Source organism: Tupaia chinensis, unplaced genomic scaffold (assembly GCF_000334495.1).
Source record: "Tupaia chinensis unplaced genomic scaffold, TupChi_1.0 Scaffold142619_1, whole genome shotgun sequence".
NCBI classification, from domain to species: Eukaryota; Metazoa; Chordata; class Mammalia; order Scandentia; family Tupaiidae; genus Tupaia; species Tupaia belangeri.
This window is the reverse complement of record NW_006202465.1, coordinates 617,792-637,353: the sequence shown is the minus strand read 5'-3', so window position 1 is coordinate 637,353 and position 19,562 is coordinate 617,792. Positions and strand designations below refer to the sequence as shown.

The 19,562-nt window shown below is 45.3% G+C and overlaps 1 protein-coding gene across 1 annotated transcript in view; it reads left to right on the top strand.

Moving 5' to 3' along the window:
* The window catches only part of LOC102489462 (glycine receptor subunit alpha-4), a 22,414-nt gene that overhangs the window by 672 nt on the left and 2,180 nt on the right, over positions 1-19,562 (top strand). The window contains exons 2-8 of the mRNA XM_006163561.1: positions 1,950-2,080; positions 2,562-2,629; positions 3,256-3,479; positions 3,618-3,700; positions 5,302-5,442; positions 9,143-9,357; positions 14,452-14,601. Coding sequence (XP_006163623.1) covers positions 1,950-2,080; positions 2,562-2,629; positions 3,256-3,479; positions 3,618-3,700; positions 5,302-5,442; positions 9,143-9,357; positions 14,452-14,601 — 1,012 coding nt within the window. The remainder of the gene's footprint in view (positions 1-1,949; positions 2,081-2,561; positions 2,630-3,255; positions 3,480-3,617; positions 3,701-5,301; positions 5,443-9,142; positions 9,358-14,451; positions 14,602-19,562) is intronic.

The following is a 19,562-nucleotide window of genomic DNA, read 5'->3' as shown; positions in this document are numbered from 1 at the left end:
ACTGGATAAGGAGATAGTGTAGGTTATCAGGGCTAGTTGAGCAGGAAAGATGGCTGTGGCTTGGGCTGAACTGGTCATAAGAAGAGCATCTCCCAAGGTGAAGAGGGTGAATGCCATCTCAGTACCCGCTTCTTCCTCCTCTTAATCCAAGGAGCAGCCCTGGGCTGCTTGTCTAGAAGGAGCCTCCTGCCCTACTGTTTGCAACGTCTGCTGACAGGCTGGCAGGGATGCAGAACAGGGCAGTAAACTTCATAAGAGTGAAAAGTAGCTCAAAGTGGAATGGCAGCTCAGCTGGAGTTGACAGGAGAATGCAGGCAGAAGGGGGCACCCAGCTGGGCCTTGCTGGCCCTGTTGAAGAGGATGCTGCCTCAAGGCCCCAGCTCCAGTGGGAGCACTCCCACTTAGGCTTGGAGCCTGGAGGCAAATAGAGAAAGAAGGAACCTAGGAGAATATTGAGTCAAAGTCTTCATTTTTCATATGAAAACTGAGGCCTAGAGAAGGGGAGGGACACATGCCAGGTAGCTCAGGTACCCAGCAGCAGAATCAGAGTCCTCCATCTCTCCCCTCCAGGGCTTTGCTTGAGAAAGACTGTCAGCTCTGAATCCTCCTAGGTCCTGCCAGTGTTTGGGACTTTCCAGGAATGAAAGGGAAGAGGGAGTGGCTGCAAAGGGTGACACTGCTCTCAGGTCCTCAGACAAGGTAACCCCAGGGAAGGGGCAGTGACAAGGATTGGGGCCCAAGACAGCTGAGTGCACATCCTGTCCCAGGGTCCTAAGGCTGGGACTAGTGGGAGAGGTGACCTAAGAGTAGGGTTGAGGACAGAGAAGAGAGTCTGGTTACTTCATGTTCTGGGGCATGTGGTCTCCCAGCAGGCAAGTGGCAGGTGGCCAGCAGCAGCCATGGCACCTGGCTAGCGTGGACATCCTGTGGTGAAACCACAGATTTCTGCTTACTCCAGCACCACCACTGGCCTCCTTGGATTTTCAGAGCCTGCTCAGGCCACCTGCTCTGGCAGTCTCTGCTGGAGGTTAGGGTAGCTTCTGTCTCTTGGGTAAGAGCTTCCTCCTTCTCAGGGGACTGTAGGAGGAGGTTAAAGTGAAGATGCCATGGACCTTCCCCCACTCTGGTTCCTTGGCAACCCACCCTTGGCTGCTTGCATCATGGTCTTGTGATTTTGAAGTCAGTAGCTCTGGGTTCAAATCTTGACTTTACCACTTACTAGCTATATGGTTGTGAAGTCACTTCCCCTCGTTGCTCCTCAGTCTCCTCATCTATATAATGGGGATCATCATAAGACTTGTCTGAGAGGACTGAGGCAAGAACTAAACCAAATAAGGTGTGGAAAATGGTATGGTGCCTTAGCTATTTTTATTATCCTGTCCCTGACTGGTGTGTGGATTTACTGGGAGAGAGGGGCTCACTGGCTAAAAAGAGGCTAGGACCCTGAAAGACAGTAGTCACCTTGCCACCCAGCTCCCAGTACAACTGCAGCAGTGGCAGCAGTGAAGCTAGTATAGTACCTGGTTCAGGGATGACAGAGGTTGGAGCAGGAGGAGGCTGAGCCTGTGCTCAACCCTGAGCTCTGCCCCTGCCCCTAAAGTCTTCACTGAGCCCCTGCTTGCTGCTCTCTGTTGGCTGGTGAGCTAGTAATGAGGCACATTGTTGTGATCCTCCTGCAGCATCCTTCAGAGTAGCTGGGACCACGGGTCTACACCATGCCTGGCTCTTTTATTAGACAGACAATGTTGCCCAGACCAGTCTCAAGCTCACGATCCTCCTGCCTCAGCCTCCCAAGTTGCTAGTATGTGCCACCATGACTTGACTCCTGGTTGTTCCAGTAGTCTAACCCCAGGCCTCCTACATGGTCTAAGCCAGAAGAGAACAGCGTCTTAGCCACATGCACCACTGTGACTGAGCCTGGCCTCAGACTTCTTTACTTTTCCGTCCAGGGTGGCTTTGGCAAAAGAAGAAGTCAAATCTGGGACCAAGGGGTCACAGCCCATGTCTCCCTCTGATTTCCTGGACAAGCTTATGGGACGTACTTCTGGATATGATGCCAGGATTCGTCCCAATTTTAAAGGTAAGAAACATTTGGGGCTGGCAGGCAGAGTGGTGGTTAAGGGTGCTGGACTCCCACATGGTCGACCATGGTTCAAGTCCCAGACCTGGTGGCTTGCTTTCTCACTTTCTCTCTTTCTCTCTCTCGCTCTGCCCCTCTCTGGTCAAATTAAAATAAACAAATAAATTAAATTAAATCAAATAATTCTTTAAAAGGGAAAAAGGTAAGAAACATTTATCCTACGAAATCCTCTCTCTCCTTTCACTTTTGGCAGCACATTGCCTAGCCAGCCCCAATTTCCTGTACAAGGAAAGGAGGCTGGAGGTCCAGGGCTAGTTCTTTCAGCTCAGAGGGACCCTCCCTTCCTCATTGCCCATGGGCCTCTGTAGCTGGTCCTACTACTCCCATCAGTGTCCTGGTCTGAGCTCAGGAAGGGAGTTCCGGAACGTGCTCCTAGTCTCCTGGAATGCCCTGCCAATGGGCTGTGCTTTGCTACCCTCAGGCCCACCCGTGAATGTGACCTGCAACATCTTCATCAACAGTTTCGGCTCCGTCACCGAGACCACCATGGTAAGGGGTCTCCCTGTTCCCCACTTCCATGCTAGTGTGAATGGGAGAAGTCTACAAGATAGCAAGCATTTACTCCCTCTTCTGACTTCTTACTTGTCATCATGGCTAAAGCCATGTGATGTCTCAAGTTGGTCACTAGGAGAACATGTTTCCCTAACCCTGGAATATTCCATGTCTAAAGATAAACTAGCCTAAGTAGCAGATAGTCAAATATGTGAAGTAGCTTTGGAATCAGGCAACTCTGGGTTCAAATACTAACTCTACCATCTAATCACTGTGTTAACTTAAGTATGGTACTTAAAATGACTTAGTGTCAATTTCCTCATCTGTAAAATGGAGGTCATGACAGTATCATCTTCACTAGGTTAGTGTAAAATTTAATTAAGATGATACATATAAAACACTTAGGAGAGAGCCTGTCATACGTGTGCTTAATTAAATGCCTTTTCCCTTCCCATCTTTGCCATATCAGCCCATGGCAGGCTCCTTCTCCAATAAGAATTGTTCACTGTCCCCCCAAGATGTGCTCCCAGCATTTCCTCCTCATGGCCCTCCTGCCCATGTAGATTTGCCGGGTCCCTAGGAATACCACTGCGTCTGATAGACCCCTCCCTGCACCCTTCCAGGACTACAGGGTGAATGTCTTCCTGCGGCAGCAATGGAATGACCCACGCCTGGCCTACCGAGAATATCCTGATGACTCTCTGGACCTCGATCCCTCCATGCTGGACTCTATTTGGAAACCAGACTTGTTCTTTGCCAATGAGAAAGGGGCCAACTTCCATGAAGTGACCACAGACAACAAGTTACTGCGTATCTTCAAGAATGGAAATGTGCTCTACAGCATCAGGTGCACCTGGTGGATGACCAGGAGAGTTTGCTTCAAGGGGAAGAAGCCAGATAGAAGCTGAGGGATGGGAGGAGGATTCCCCTGTGCTGTGCTGGGCTAAGTAAGCCGATGTCACTTTCTTCTTACTGTCTCTACCAGGTTGACCCTCATCTTGTCCTGCCCGATGGACCTCAAGAACTTCCCCATGGACATCCAGACATGCACAATGCAGCTGGAGAGCTGTAAGTGTCTCTAGAGGGTCACAGAGCAAGGCCTAGACAACCAGTTAGTTAGCCCCATCCCATGATACTCCAGGCCGGAAAGAGGCCACCCAGAGTGGGAAGGGCTTGTCCAAGCACATGGGGCCAGTTCCTGGCACAGATGAAATTAGCGGGAGAGGTGACCAGAAAGTGGGGCTGAGGACAATAGAGAGAATCCTCAGGAAAGCCAGGGCTTCCTAACACCCAGCCCAGTGTGTTTTTCTCTCTCTACATTATTTGCTAGTCTGGCTATTCCACAGGGCCAGGAATGAGAAGGTGCCAGCCATACATTCAGATGTGCTTGTGCTGGTTGTGGGAGGTGATTTGAGGAGCACCTCCTCCGCCCAAATGTATGTTCCTTCTCACAATGCCTAAAGTAGTTCTACTTTTACTCCTCCTGAATTAAGACATTAAAGATGCCTGTAAAAATCCCAGAGTGGGCAGGGTAGGGGCTGTTCTTTGAATCCTAATTGCCCAAGACACAGATAACCTTTGTACAGCCACAGGAGGGGACAATGTTAGGCATAGGATGACCTAGAGTGGAGACGTCAGTCAGGGACTTCCATATGGCAGGGATGCCAGCCTGTAGAGGCTGTCCAACGTGCAAAGGAGCCAAAAGGTGACAAGGCTGGACCATCTATTCCTTCCCCATATCCCAAATGAGTTGACACTGTGAGATCAGGTGTCTACTCCATCCTCAAAGGAGAAGTCTCATAAAGCAGTACCTAGCATAAAGTTGCAATGATAAATAGAATGTGTCCCTCATAGTCAGATTTTTGTGGGGGTTCATAAACCGCTTTCACATTCAGGTTCTCATTTCCCCTTTACAACAAATCTGAAAAGTGGGTAGAACAGGTACTATTATCCCCATTTTACAGATGAGGAAGTGACTTTCTTATAGTCTCTCTGCTACTCTGAGTCAAGGTCCTCATTAGATGTCTGTGAGCCTTATTTCTGCTCCCATTTCTACCTGACATATATGAATATGGTCATACATCTGGCATGAGCCTTCATGAACTGCTAGCTATCTGTGAGCAATTTGGCATGTTCAAATATATGCTCTTGATCTGGCCCAATTCAAGGCCTCGGCTGGGAGTCTGTGGTATGCACATTGTCCCATGCATGAATGGCAGGATATAAATAGTTCTCTCTTCCCTGAGGTGAGGTGGCAGAAGCCTTGGCTCTGAGGCTGGCTCAGCTCAAGACATGTGCTCAGTGCACATGCTTGCTCCCCTGGGCTTGAGATACAGCAAGAGGTTCCCAGCTGGGCTCCTTGACATCTTTCCAACCCTCTTTGACCTGCTTTCCAGGTCTGCCAGTATAACTTTCACTTTGGGCCATTCTCAATCTTAAGGACTGGGTAGAGAGGAGTTTGGAATCTTCCTAATTTACCCACCCAGAATGAGTGCCGGTGACAATTGACCAAGTGCTCTCTTCAGAAATTTCCCTTTCCAAAATGAGCATAAACGTTCTAAACCCCAGGCCTTTTTCTGCATTTATTCTCTCCTGCCAGTTCTAACCCTAATCCTACCCTCACCCAACACCCACACTCTGCAGCCCTCTGCCATCTCTGTCACTTTCAGTTGGCTACACCATGAATGACCTCGTGTTTGAGTGGCTGGAAGATGCTCCTGCTGTCCAAGTGGCTGAGGGGTTGACTCTGCCCCAGTTTATCTTGCGGGATGAGAAGGATCTAGGCTATTGTACCAAGCACTACAACACAGGTAAAACCTATGATCTTTACTGGCCCTGAGCTACAGGAGGGCCTCCAGATGGGAGGCATGGTGACAAGGCATCTAATCTGTACTGAAGGCCCAATCTATACCAGATATGATGCTAGATGCTTCATATACCTTATCTGATTATGATAGTGATTATCAACCCCATTTTTCAGAAAGGGAACACTGAGGTTATAAGAAGTTAAATCAGTTGTCCAAGTCACATAGCTAATAAATGGCAGATTTAAAATTCAAATCCAGATCTATTTAACTCCAAAGCGCAGGTTCTTGTCCCTGTCACATGCTACAGTGGCAAGAGTATGTCACATTTCCTGGGGCCAACTTTGTGTGGAAGCTGTGGAATCCACATCCAGGAATAGTGGCTGTGTTGAATTGGAAGGGAACAGGCCTGAAGGCAGCGACCAGATGACCATTCACACACTTCTCATTATTGCCACCACTGTCCAGCTCTCAAGAACTGGCCTGTTTTCCCAGCTGTGAAACGTGGGCCGGGAAGTGGCGAGGGTCTGCTTCTCCAGTATGAGCATCTTCCTCCTGAAGCTTCCCCAAGAGTTGCTGGTTCCTTATTTCTCCCTGGAAATTTGGCTGTGGTGAGCTCTGACCCTGAGTTAGAGGCACCAGACCAAGGGGGGATCCTGGGTCCCTCCCATGGTGCATTAATGTTTTGGGTGTTGTTATAAATATGTGTGTTCATGCATGTTGGGGTGTGGGGAGTCGGGAGAGGAGCAACCTATTTAGAAAATACAGGTGAGAGTAAAATTGGCGTAACATTTTTTTGGGGGGTGGGGGGAGGAATGGTCATTTGTATGTAGGTCAGTGATTTTCAAACTTTAGTATACATTGTAGTCCCCGGGGAGTTTGTTAAAATGTTGATTCCTGGGCTTTACCTTGCAAAGATTCTGATTATGTTCACTTGGAGTGATGCCCAGAAATCTGCATTTTAACAAGCATCCTGAGGATTCTATTGCAGGTGGTTCAGGGACCACACTTTTTGAGAAACTTTAGAGGCTAAAATTATTTTTTTCTACTAGTTTACTGAGGAATCTCCTTTCCTGGAATATATTACAGGTTAAGTAGCCTTTATCCAAAATGTTTGGGACCAGATGTTTTGGATTTCAATTCTTTTTATTTTGAAATACTTGCACATGCATAATGACAAATGTTCGGTATAGGACTGAAGTCTAAGCACAAAATCCACTTGTGTTTTATATAAACCTTGTATCCATTACCCTCAAGGTAATTTTATACAATATTTTTGTATTGGAGTGTTTTGACTATGACCTGTCACATGAGGTTAGGTGTAGATTTTCCACTGTGGCATTACATCCACATTCAGAAAGTATTGAATTTTGAAGCACTTTATATTTCAGATTTTTGGATTAAGGATGCTCAACCTGTGTGGAAACATTCTAAAATATCACATTAAGTTTAAACCCCTAGGTTACTCCTGGATCACTCACTGTTTATACTACCAAAGACTTGGAACTATTTTAAACATCCACCAATAGGTGAAGTAAATATAGAGTATCTGATTGCTGAAATAGCATTCAGACATTAAAAAGAATGCTTTCAGGCAAGCCAGTGGTGTGGTGGTTAAGGAGGCTGTATCTCATAGGACTGGCTGCGTGGTTTGAGTCCTGGACCTGGAGGCTTGAAAAACATGTTGAGTACATGGGTGTACATGCTCAAAATCCCGACAGGAAAATGTAGAGGAAAGGATTGCAGTGTGGCCATCTCCCTTGAGAGGTGATTACTCACTTTCCCCCTCTCTCTTTTTCTTTCTCTGTCTCTCTCTTGTGAGTACATATGCCCTATAGAAAAACTATAATAAATAAAAATGAAAAAGGATGCGTTCAATGTACTTAGATCAACAAGAGAAAGTACAAGTGAAAAAAAGATAATATTCAAAGTTGTATATCCAGAATGTTTATACTGTGCTAAAAGAAACAAATCAAACACATGCATTTAAAAATCCTGGAAGGATGGGGCCAGCAGGTGGCACCATGGCCAAGGCGCTGGACTCCCACATGATTGACTGCAGTTCGAGTCACAGACCTGGCAGCTTGAAACTCATGTTTGTGTGTGTGCCCAGAATCCCAGGAGGAGGAGAAATTGCAATGTGGCCATGTCCACTGGTGGGATGACTCCTCACTTTTACTCTCACTGTCTCTCTTTTTCTCTTTCCAATGAGCTCATATGCCCTATAGCAAAAAACTTTTTAAAAAATTCTGGAAGGATATAGCATTAAATGTTTCTAAAATATGTGATACAGTGGATAAGAGTAAGAACTTTGGAGTCAGATAGAACTGAATTTGGATTCTGGTCCCACTATGAACTAGTTGTGTGCCCCTGAGATACATAACTCAATCTCTTTGTGCCTCAGTATCCCTAACTATAATATAGAAGATAATAATTTTACCTGCCTCAAAGAATTGCTATAGGATCAAATGAGATAAAGTATAGAAAGTTGGGGCTCTTAGTAGGGACTTGATAAAGGTGAACTTATAAATATTATTACTCCTTCTCTATTTCTCTTTTTTCTATCCTAAATAAGTGTTGTTTGTGTAATGAAAAATAAAGCTGCTATTACATTAAAAAAAAAAAAAAAGGAAGGAAAGAAGGGAAAGAAAATGGCATGTCATGGCAAGAAGCCTGGCGTGGGGTGGGGTGAGGTAGAGTGGACTTGAGGCTAGGTCACAGCATCATGCAGCATGTCAGTGCCTTCACAGTCATTGAGAAAATCACTAGCCTTGAGAAATCGGGCAGGCTTAATAAGTGTACGCTTAGGCCAGAATTAAATAATCAGCACACATTCTCTCCTTTTTGCTTGGGTAATCCCAAGCCTCTGCTTTTGAAAGAAGCTCTGAGCTAGTGTTTTCTGAGCCTTGGGGCCTTGGGAAGCAGGGCAAAGTAGAGATGGCTGGTAGGTGAGGCAGAACATTGGTACATGTGCCTGGTGCCAATGCGCTTTTTGTTGGTGGAATAGAATACTGCTGCCTGATGTTCTATGGGAACTCGCTGCCCGTTGTCCAGTGCAGGGCTCTGTTGGGCATTGTTTCCATATGTTTGCTATCTGGCTCTTCTCACTTGCTTAAGACACAGGCAGTGTTTATCTTGCTAGAGAGCTTCTCGGGTACTAGCAAGCACAAGCAAGTGTACGCTTAGGCTGAGATCTGAGTGGAATCTAAGCTAATAGTTTTGTTAATAGTGATAACAATTGTAATAGCTATGTATATGCTCAACACGTCAAATACATGATAGCATTTAATTTTCCAATAGCCCAGTGATGGAGGTAATATAGTTATTACTGTGTTTTACTGGCAAGGAAACTGTAGCTTAAAAAGCTTCTGTGTTTTGCCCAAGATCACATAGCTAAAAAGTGGAAGGTTCAGGATTCAAACCCAGGCAGTCTAACGCTGGAGTCCTCCTGCTCTTTATTTTCTTGCTGTGCTGTCATATAAGAGGCCTTCTGCTGAAAACTTAAAGTACCCAGAGCAAGAGGCCAAATCCTTGATGGCCTCTCTAAGAGTAAATACATCTGGCACGTCCTGGAACCATTTTGAAAGGCTTATTCATTGGCCCAGTTGAGGTGTCCAGAAGAAATAGGGCTTTCCTAGTTCTGCCCCCTCAGGCTCAGCCGCAGCCTGGGGACCTGCGACCTGATACCTTACCTTTTTCCTTGCAGGGAAATTCACCTGCATTGAGGTAAAGTTTCACCTGGAACGGCAGATGGGCTACTATCTGATTCAGATGTACATCCCCAGTCTACTCATCGTCATCCTGTCCTGGGTCTCCTTCTGGATCAACATGGATGCTGCCCCTGCCCGCGTGGGCCTAGGCATCACGACCGTGCTCACCATGACAACCCAGAGCTCTGGTTCCCGGGCCTCTTTGCCTAAGGTGAATAGACATGCAAGGGAACTTACTTGCCATAGAATTCTCCATTTCACATTCATCCCCTGTTCCTGTATGCTCACTACTTACCTTGGGATTAAGGCTGAAAAGAGCTGTGGAGCAAGAGTGGGTGCCCTACATTATCTGCTCCCACAATGCATTGCTAGTAACATTGCTAACAGTGAGGTGGCTGGGCTTAGGGATAGTGTCTGGCTTGGGAATTAGTAGAAATAGTGCTTTACTTACCTGGACTTTCTTCAGGACACACTGGCATGTCTAAGATCAAAAGATCCTTAGCAAGTAGAAAGTCCCAGTACCTCATGGTACAGATGAGAATACAGCTGAGAAGGACAAAATGGACTTCTCAAGGTCATGCCCCACAAGAAACAACTAAAGAAATAGCAGAATTTTGAAGCAATGTGTGTCCTCTAACTATGTCAGAAATCAGATACTATTGAAAAGAGTTCTAGAGATGTATTCATTCTTTTGAAGTGAGAAAATTTTAAAGTAGCAAATAGCAGTTAAAGTCAGTGGACTCTGATGATCTGGGACCTGGTGATGTTTTGATTACGCAGAAAGATTTGTGCTGATGGTATTGAGCACAGGTTCTTCCTGCCTCATGTCTTTGTGCAGGTAATTTAGAGGTCACCTAAGTCCTAATGGTCAGCAAGACTTTGAGCAAATCAGTGAGTAATGCCATTCATTCATTCGATAAATATTTATTGAGCATGCACTACGTACCAGGCACTATATTTGGCCATAACAAAATGATAGGAAGGAAAAACAACACACTTTTCTTGTGGACCTTAAAGTGGACATATTCCCTCTTGCTCTGATTTGTTGGGAACCAGGCCCCGAGATCTCCCATCTTTCAGTGCTTGTTCCTAATAAGACTTTTTGCTACTAGGGACTTAAACAGGAGTTAATATGAGCTTTCCATGGTGAATTTATGAATTTGCTATATGGAGGAATAGTGATTAAGAGTGAGAGATTAGAGATTTGGTTTTAAGTTCCAGCCTTATAATTTATTAATTGTGTAACCTTAGATAAATACCTTAACTTCTCAATCTCCTTGCCTATGACATGAGAATAAGAATTTTACCTCTTTTATAGGGTTATTGCAAAAAATAATGTACCTGGGGCCAACAGGTAGCATGGTGGTTAAGGTGCTAGATTCCCAAATGGCCAACCATGGTTTGAGTCCCGGACCTGGCAGCTTGAAAATCATGCTGGGAATGTATGTGTATGTGCCCAAAATCCCAAGAAGAGAATCAAGGAGAATAGATAGTGGTATAGTCATCTTCCCAAAGGATGATTTCTCAATTTCCCTCTCACTGTCTCTCTCTCTCTCTGCTTGGCGAGCACACGTGCCCTATGGCAAAACAAAACAAAACAAAAACTTAAAAAAATAACAGGACAGTGTTTGGCACATAATAGCCACTCAATAAATGTTAACTGTTTTTAAAGAGTTAATTTTATTTATTATTATCATTATTAATTTAAATTTGCTATAGTGCATGCACATTCAGCAGAGAGAGAGGGAAAAAGTAAGAAAGCAAGCCACTAGGTCTGAGATTCAAACTGCATTTGGCCATGTGGAAGTCCAGTACCTTAACCACCATGCCACCTGCTGGCCCTGTTAGCTATTATCTTAACTATTTGGTGTCAATGTTGAAAAAAACTGAGTGGGATTTGTGTGTGTTTGTATGTGTGTGTGTGTGTGTGTGTGTGTGTGTGTGTGTGTGTGTGTGATAGGGTACATTCGTTCACTGGAGAGAGAGATAGAGAAAGAGAAAATGAGAAATCACCGCCCCCACCGAGGGAATATTCACACTGCAGCCCACATCTTCCATTCTCCTGGGATTTGAGGCATGCACACAATACACACCAGGCATGATTTTCAAGCTACCAGATCCAGATTTGAACTGCAGTCTGCCATGTGGGAATCTAGCACCTCAATCACCATGCTACCCACTGGCCCCAATAGATCTGAGACTTAAATAGCTGCTATTGTCCCCAATTATTTTGTAGTTGCAAGGAAACCTTTGAGGTGGTCCCAAGTCCTATAGGGATAAATTGTGACAAAGCTCGGATCAGGATCAAATGTCCCAGGGCAAGTTGTCAGGGATCATTTTCTGTAAATGTGTTTCATAGATGGATGGGAGATTGACAAGGCTCTGAGAGGCAGGCTAGACTGAGGCAAGGGTTATAAGGCCAGGCTGGGCTGTGACGGCTGTGTTATGGTAATGGCCTTGTATAAAGACCAGAGGCAGGGAACCAGCAGTTAGCGTAATGGCTATGTCGCTGGACTCCCACATAGTCGACTGCGGTTCGCGTCCCGGACCCAGTGGCTTAAAACTCACGGCAGGCGCGTGTGCGTGCGTGCCCAAGATCCCGAGAGGAGAATGGAGGAGAAGGGATTGTGGCGTGACCATCCCCCCTGGGGGGGTGATTTCTCGCTTTCTGTCTCTATGTCTCTGTCTGTCTGGCGAGTGCACGCACCCTATAGCAAAAATCTCTCCAAAAAAAAAAAATAAGACCACAGGCAGAAAAGTAGTTCAGACCTAGGAACCTTGCCCTAGTTTATTGCCTCTACCACGCAGGAGAGTTGTCTCTAACTCAGGGAGGTACTGCAATTTATGCCTTATTCTTGCCAAGAGAACTTCCTTTTCTGGTCCCCTCCTGTGAGTGAGCACAATCCATCTACTCCCAGGAATCACTTAGTTTCCTCATTTGGAAAAAATGGACTTTGTTTGAGCATTGTTTGCTTGGAGCATTTTGTGCCTTCTTATCAGATTGGAATGACTTTTTCATAGCCTCATTGGCCAGTAAACAAAATACCCAGGCATGCACCCCAAGTTAAATAGCCTCATTAGCTAGCTCCACAGAGCAAGGGTCTCAGGAGGCCAGGGAGCTTCTGCTCACTTCTGGGCTAGTGCAACACTAGGTTTAGTGGGAGTCCCAAGGAAAGAGATGGTGCTGGGCCAGTGGCTTCTGAAAGCTACATCAAATCTCACCTTCAGTAGTCTACCATGGCAGGACCATATATTGAAAGGAGCATGAAGTGGCCGAAGAGGTAGGCAGAGAGTACCTGTCATGGAAAGGGTAGTATAGACTGTATCATTAGGCTAATGGAGAACCACTGGAGGGTTGTAAGTAGGAGAGTAGAATTATTAGATTTATATTTTGAAGACAACTTTAGCTGCTGCTTGGAGAACAGATTGCAGGTGGCAAGAGTAGATCAGGGATACCACTTCAGAAATTGTTGCTACTCTTCAAATGAGTTAGGATAGTGATTGGATGAATTCCAGAGACCTTTAAGATGTGTTATCAACACACTGATTGTTAATAAGACTTTCTTCCTCATGTTAAGGTGTCCTTTTCTTTGATGGTCCAAAGTTCTTCATGGCCTTCACTTGCTCTGAGCTCATTATTGATCTTCATAACAGGTTTTTTACATCCCTGGGAGCACAGTGGGACTGTGAGATGGTGAATCTTAGTAGGTGGCAAAGTGGAGACACCAACCCTACCACGGTTGCCTAGTAACCCACCATCTACACCATTTCTCAATCTTAGCACTATTGCTATTCTTTGAGGGGGAGTGTATATTGAAGGAGACTGTACAGTATCCCTGGCCTCTACCCATTAGGTGCCAGTAGCCAGCACCACCCCCAAAATTTTTCAACTAAAATTATCTCCAAACATTGTCAAATTCCCTGAGGTGGTGGGGGAGCCAGTTGTCTCCAGTTAAGAATCACTGGGAACCAGCAGTTAGCGTAATGACTATGTCGCTGGACTCCCATGTAGTCGACCGCGGTTCGCATCCCGGACCCAGTGGCTTAAAACTCACGCTGGGCGCGTGTGCATGCGTGCCCAAGATCCCGAGAGGAGAATGGAGGAGAAGGGATTGTGGCGTGACCATCCCCCCAGGGCGCTTTCTGTCTCTAATGTCTCTCTGTCTAATGTCGCCCTATAGCGAAAATCTCTCAAAAAAAAAATCACGGAAGTAAAGGGTGTATTCAGTGAAACCTGCTCCTTACCTGGGGAGCACTGTCACTGGCCACCATAGCAGAGGATGATGAAAGAAATTGCCTGTCATGAATCCTTCTCCTGCTAGTGGACTGTAGGGGGGGGGGGGGTTGAATCAATTGAGGAGATGAAAAAATTCTATAAATCAGAGCTCTGTCCTCCACTTTTGGCCCCACCTGGTTATAATCCTGTTCCAATAAAGATCAGTAGTCCAACTTCATGAAGGAAGTAGGGAAGAAAGTACTTACAGGATGCCAAGGCAGGTGGTGGGAGCAGAGTACTAGGGAATGGATAGCCTTGCAATTAGTGGAGCATCTTTATAGGAGGTGGATTTTTCTCCCTCAGGATGCCTGCCCTGTTCTCTTCAGAGTAAAAGATAAGGTCCCAGCTCAATTCTTCAGCATGACCTCTTGCAAAGAGCAGTAGGGAAAAAAATCACAGGGAAAAGGGAAGAATTGTGATGAAAAAAGAAAAAGGAGCTCCTGGTTCGTCAATGAACTGCAACTTAAGTAAATGGCAATGCCACTGAATTGAAAGCCCAGAACCCCTGAGTCCTAGTGCTACCTTCCCATTGAGTAATCTTGGCTAAGACTTTCCTCCCTGGGTCTTAGGCATCTTACTGCATTTCACATGGGAATTACAAACCCTGCCCAATTACCACTGTGGCTGTGAAGACCTAGGAGGTAACAGAAGGCAAACAAATGCAGTGTTCCTTTCAATGCTGTTTATTGGGAGAAAAGAATCAGAAGAAGAAAAGAATGAAAAGAAGAATCAGAAGCAGAAGCAGAAGCAAAAAAAGAATGAAGAAAGAAAGGAAAAGAAGTGTAGAAAGGAAAGGCAGAGAGTAGTGGAGGGTAGAGAGGGCAGAGAGGTGAAGGACGATGGGTAGCTCGATCTCTTTGATGTAGGCCATCAGACAACGTGACATGTTGTGGAAAGCTTCTTTAAAAACCAGAAGAAATCCAGGATAAAAATGAAGAATAGCAGGCAATTGATACGGGTTGGAAATCCACGGGACAGGCCATGAAAGAACTCCAAGAAGGTTGATTACTCTGTTGGTGGATATTGCAGGTATCCTATGTGAAGGCGATCGACATCTGGATGGCGGTGTGCCTGCTCTTCGTATTTGCTGCCCTGCTGGAGTACGCTGCTGTCAATTTTGTCTCTCGTCAGCATAAGGAATTCATGAGACTTCGAAGAAGGCAGAGACGCCAACGCATGGTGAGTACAACTAGGAGGGGCCCACTTCCTTTTCCCTTGGGAATCCCTCCTTCCTATTCTCCTCCCACAAACCAGAACCCAACCCAGGGCTGCAAGGGACTAAACAGGCAATTGAGAGCCCTGGATTCTAGTTCCAGGCTGGTATCAGTTAAACTAACTATTTTAACCCCTGATTCTGTTTCCTCATCTGTCTAATGGGACATTTCCTCGAAGCAAGACCATATAGTAGAGTGATTCAGAGCACAGGCACAATGCCTTGCCCATAGTAAGCACCGAAAATATGTTAGCTGGTATTAGAACCTTATCAAATTAGGTAATGGGAGATGGCTTTGAAAAGTAGTAGTGGTTGCTCCTGGCTCTCCCCCAACCCAGCAAGAAGGTAACCCAGGTTGTCATACACTAATTGGTGGTTAAGAATTCAAGAGTCAGATATTAGTGCTTTTCTAGGGGGAACGTTATAAGAGGGTCCCCATAATTAAGTTGCAATTGGAAAAAACACTGCTTGCCTCTTCTTGTTGTTGGACTTCTTCTCCTTGATCTTCAGTGGGTGCTTCAGAGTCATTGGGCTTGAGCTGTTCTCCATTACAGTTGTTGGTTAACCCCATTTCTTCTACAGTAGAGTGATCACCTGGGGAAATATAAGAGGAATCTTGTCGTCATGACAACAGAGGCAGTTTACCCCCAATTGCCCAGACAATAGGTGCTAGGTAAGTTGCCATGACAACAGAGTTGCCTGAGCCACCCTCACAGAAGCAAGTGTCCAATTATGAGCAAAGCTGAAAGCCTTTGCTGAACTACATACTGGTTGCTTAATCATCAGAGACATAGAGTTCTGGTGTGCTCTGAGCTCTGACTTTATGTTTTCTACCTAATCCAGAGGCTCTAAAGCCAAAGGGACAAGTGCACAATGACCCCTGGAGGAAAGGAAACAATGATCTGAACCTGCTGTTAAAATCCTGGCTCTAGCCTGTCAGGACCACGCTAGCACCATGACTTCTCTCTTCCTTATATCCCACTTCCTGCTTAAGCCACTCCTGAGGCACCCTTACCATATGTCCACACTAAAAATATCTCACAAACTACCTCCATGGTTTCATGTCCCTTACTAAGGTCCCTTTCTGCTGAGGGCAGAACTCCTGTGTCATCTAATGGCTTGTCTGATTTTATCCGATCTTGCCTCTCTTTAGTCCTTTAGTTGAGCCCTGGGCAGTACACCCTCTAGTGGATTGATCCTTAATGACATCCCCTTGAGTAGACTTTCTTTAAGAAACCTAAAAGCCTTTGATTGAGCCGATATACAATGTATACTGGATGGAAAAATCTCATTTTGTATACTGTATTGATGTACAGTGAAAGACTAAATTTGTAAATTAATTAAATTTAAAAAAAACTAAAAGCTTTTCCTATCCCATACCAAGAGTTGGAGGAGGGATATATATTCATATGTGTGTGTGTGTGTGTGTGTGTGTGTGTACACATAGGTACATATATACCCAGCAGAAGGTCAAGAAAAGAGGATGCTCCCTTTTCTGAGCTAACTGCTCCCACCCCCTCTTTAGCTGGGTCAAAGACCTTATCTTTTTTCTTTAAGAATTATTTTACTTAACTTTAATTATCATTATTATTATTATTATTATTATTACTATTTTCCAGTTTGATCAGAGAGAGACAGAGAGAGGGAAAGTGAGAAAGCAAGTCACCAGGTCCTGGACTTGAACCGCAATCAGTCATATGGGAGTCCAGCACCTTTAACCACCACGCCACCTGCCGGCCCCTCAATACCTTATCTTTATAAGAGTTTTGATCTTGATTCCTTTTCAATACTCACCTTAGAAAAGAAGACAAGCAGGATGCCAATCAGTCTAGAGTCCTTTTGCCTGCTAAATTGCCTGTGTTGCTGTCCCAGCAACAAAAGATTACCACAGTTATTAGAGAGCTACTCTAGGTTGATACTAGTCCTACCTTCCTCCCTATACCCCTCTAACCCCCAACTGCCCACAGCCCATCCCCTCCTGCTCATATATAGGCTGACTCTGAGTTCATAATGGAGTATGTCATAACCACTGCCCCATTATTACAAAGTTATTACAGCAGCCTGGGCCTACTTAGTACCTGGGTGCCTGCCTGAAAGTGGGATGAGGCTTATTATTATATTAACGTGAAAAGAACCTGAAAATCAAGTCTATATCATAAATTGTGTCTTTTTAGAGTCTCCTAAAGCATTGCCATCCCAGTGGAACTGTAGCAGGAATCCTGGAGACACCAAGCATGCTGAAAATATCCATGGGGAGTTAATCCAGCTCTAAAACCTCTCTCTGGTTCTACTGCTACCACTAGAGAAGCCAAAGTTTTCAGTCTGAGAGGAGACCTTTTAGAGGAGGGGGGAGAATACATTAGATTTTTAGGGAGGCCTTAACCAAGAGCAAGTTAGGAGGATTCTAGGAGCTAGCCAGCTGCTCATTCAGCTCAAGGATTAATCTTCTCTAGTCTCTCCTCAGCTACCCATTTCCCCTGTATGGTGTTCTCTTCCCATGTCACTAACATGGTTAAATTTTTCCATGGACTTCTGCTTTGTCTTCCCAGCTAGTCTACAAGCTTCGCAGGAAAGGTGAAGCTCTCTTTTTCAACACCTAGCAGGCTTAGCATCACACTCCGCACATAGTAGCCATGTAACTCAGTTCACCAGCTTTTGTAGGCTGACTCGCAGGGCTCTGTCTCAAACCAGAGAAAGACAAAACCTTGCCCTTACCAACAGAACAACTTGAGAACTGGAAGAAATTTCAAAAAACAGCCAAGTCCTCTCAGGGCTTGGTCCCAGAATCCTGCTTCCCTCTCTCCATCTTCCAATACTCTCCCCTGTTTTCCAATCTCTTTTCTTCCAGCCTCTTTTTCTCACCTCAATACATATCACTCTTCCCCATCTCCACACCTTAGCTCCTTTCCTGCTCGTTCCTACCCCAGTCTGGTATCTTTCCTCTCTATTTTCTCAGCTCTCTTTCCCCATACATAGCTGCCAAAACACAAAAAAAAAAAAAAAAAAAAAAGAAACCTTTTCCACCAGCCACAGAAGTCATAAAGTGGTATTTAAAGTTGCATTCCTCACTCCCCCCACACACACCCCCCTCAGAATTTGGTCTAAATAAGTAATACTCAAATCCCAGACCCCCTTCCTCCCCCTTGGATTTCTATCCCCCAACTACAAGAAGTAAAAGTGTTAAAATCAAAAAGACCCGGGAACCAGCAGTTAGCGTAATGGCTATGTCGCTGGACTCCCACGTAGTCGACCGCGGTTCGTGTCCTGGACCCGGTGGCTTAAAACTCACGCCGGGCGCGTGTGCGTGCGTGCCCAAGATCCCGAGAGGAGAATGGAGGAGAAGGGATTGCGGCGTGACCATCCCCCCTGGGGGGTGATTTCTCGCTTTCTGTCTCTATGTCTCTCTCTGTCTGTCTGGCGAGCGCACACGCCCTACAGTGAAAATCTCTCCCCCCCAAAAAAAAGACCCAAGAATGATTTACTCTATTAGCCATATTTTCTCTCCCATATGAAAATTTTTCCAGCCTGAGAAATATTTCCTAATAATTCCTTTTAGGTTTACTGTGATCGGAAAAAAGGGGAAATAACTGAATCTATGGAAACAGAAATAGTAGATGGATCCAACTTTCTCTTTCAGAGCTTTCTTGCAAATATGTATGTTCTGTGCTTGTGACCTCGAGCTGGAGGGCTGAGGGGATTAGGGTGAGCAGTGGGGAATGAGGTTAGCTCAGGGACCCTGAACTGGAACATGAGATAAAATAATTTTACTTACCCCTCTCATTTTGCAATTCCTTGGCAGATATTTAACTTGCCTCTGGTTTTCCATCTCTAAAATGGGTCCAGCACAACCTTCTCTGTAGGAATAGTGTGAAAATGAATTAGAGAATACATGTGAAGTGAGCCTGGAGAATGAGGTTATGGAAATAACTTGGATCAGAAACCCAAGGCTGCCCCACTTCAACTCAAGGATGAAGTACAACCACAATGGTGAATTGCATCTGGCCTACATGTGTACAACTCTCTCCACAATGACTCTGGCAAAATCAAGGATTAGACAGTATAGCTCTCTGGCAAGCAGACTCAGAAAGATTCTTTTCTATGCCAGAAGTGCTACTCCCTTTCTAGAGGCTGAAGGGCATCGGGCCATTGTGCAGGATGGAGCGAGGGGTATTTGTTTTTCCTGCCAAGCAATTTTTAACTAAAATTCTCTTCTGAGTGGACTATTCAGTCTGAAACCCTGAGAGGATTCTGGCTTCACAAAAACAAAAAGGCATTCTCTTCTCTATATTCTGAAGCATGCAGTTCATGAGGTCGTTCATTCATTCAACAGGTATCTACTGAGTGCCTGTTAGAATCCAGGCACAATGCTAGGCACAACAATGAATAAGACCACTGTCATTTACCAAGAAAAGGAAATGGGATCTGTTGGTGATTCTCTGGCCTGAGCTTGCCTGTCCCTGATGCCCAGTTACAGGCCTGCCCTTTATGATGACAGGTCAGTTTCTAGTGATGTAACAATCAAGGGTTACTGGGGCCCACCTCACCGGTGTCTCATCTATGAAGCTACTTTTCAGTGTGCTACCATAGCTACAGAAGTTCCATTATAAAAACTCTGTCTAGGGACCAGCAGTTAGCATAATGGCTGTGTCACTGGACTCCCATGTAGTCGACTGCGGTTCGGGTCCCGGACCCGGTTACTTAAACTCACGCTGGGCGCATGTGCGTGTGTGTCCAAGATCCCGAGAGGAGAATGGAGGAGAAGGGATTGCAGTGTGACCATTCCCCCTTGGGGGTGATTTTTCGCTTTCTGTCTCTCTGTCTCTCCCTGTCTGTCTGGCGAGCACACACGCCCTATAGCAAAAACCTCAAAAAACAAAAAAACAAAAACCCTCTACACAATGTTTAAAATCTACTTTATCCACATTAT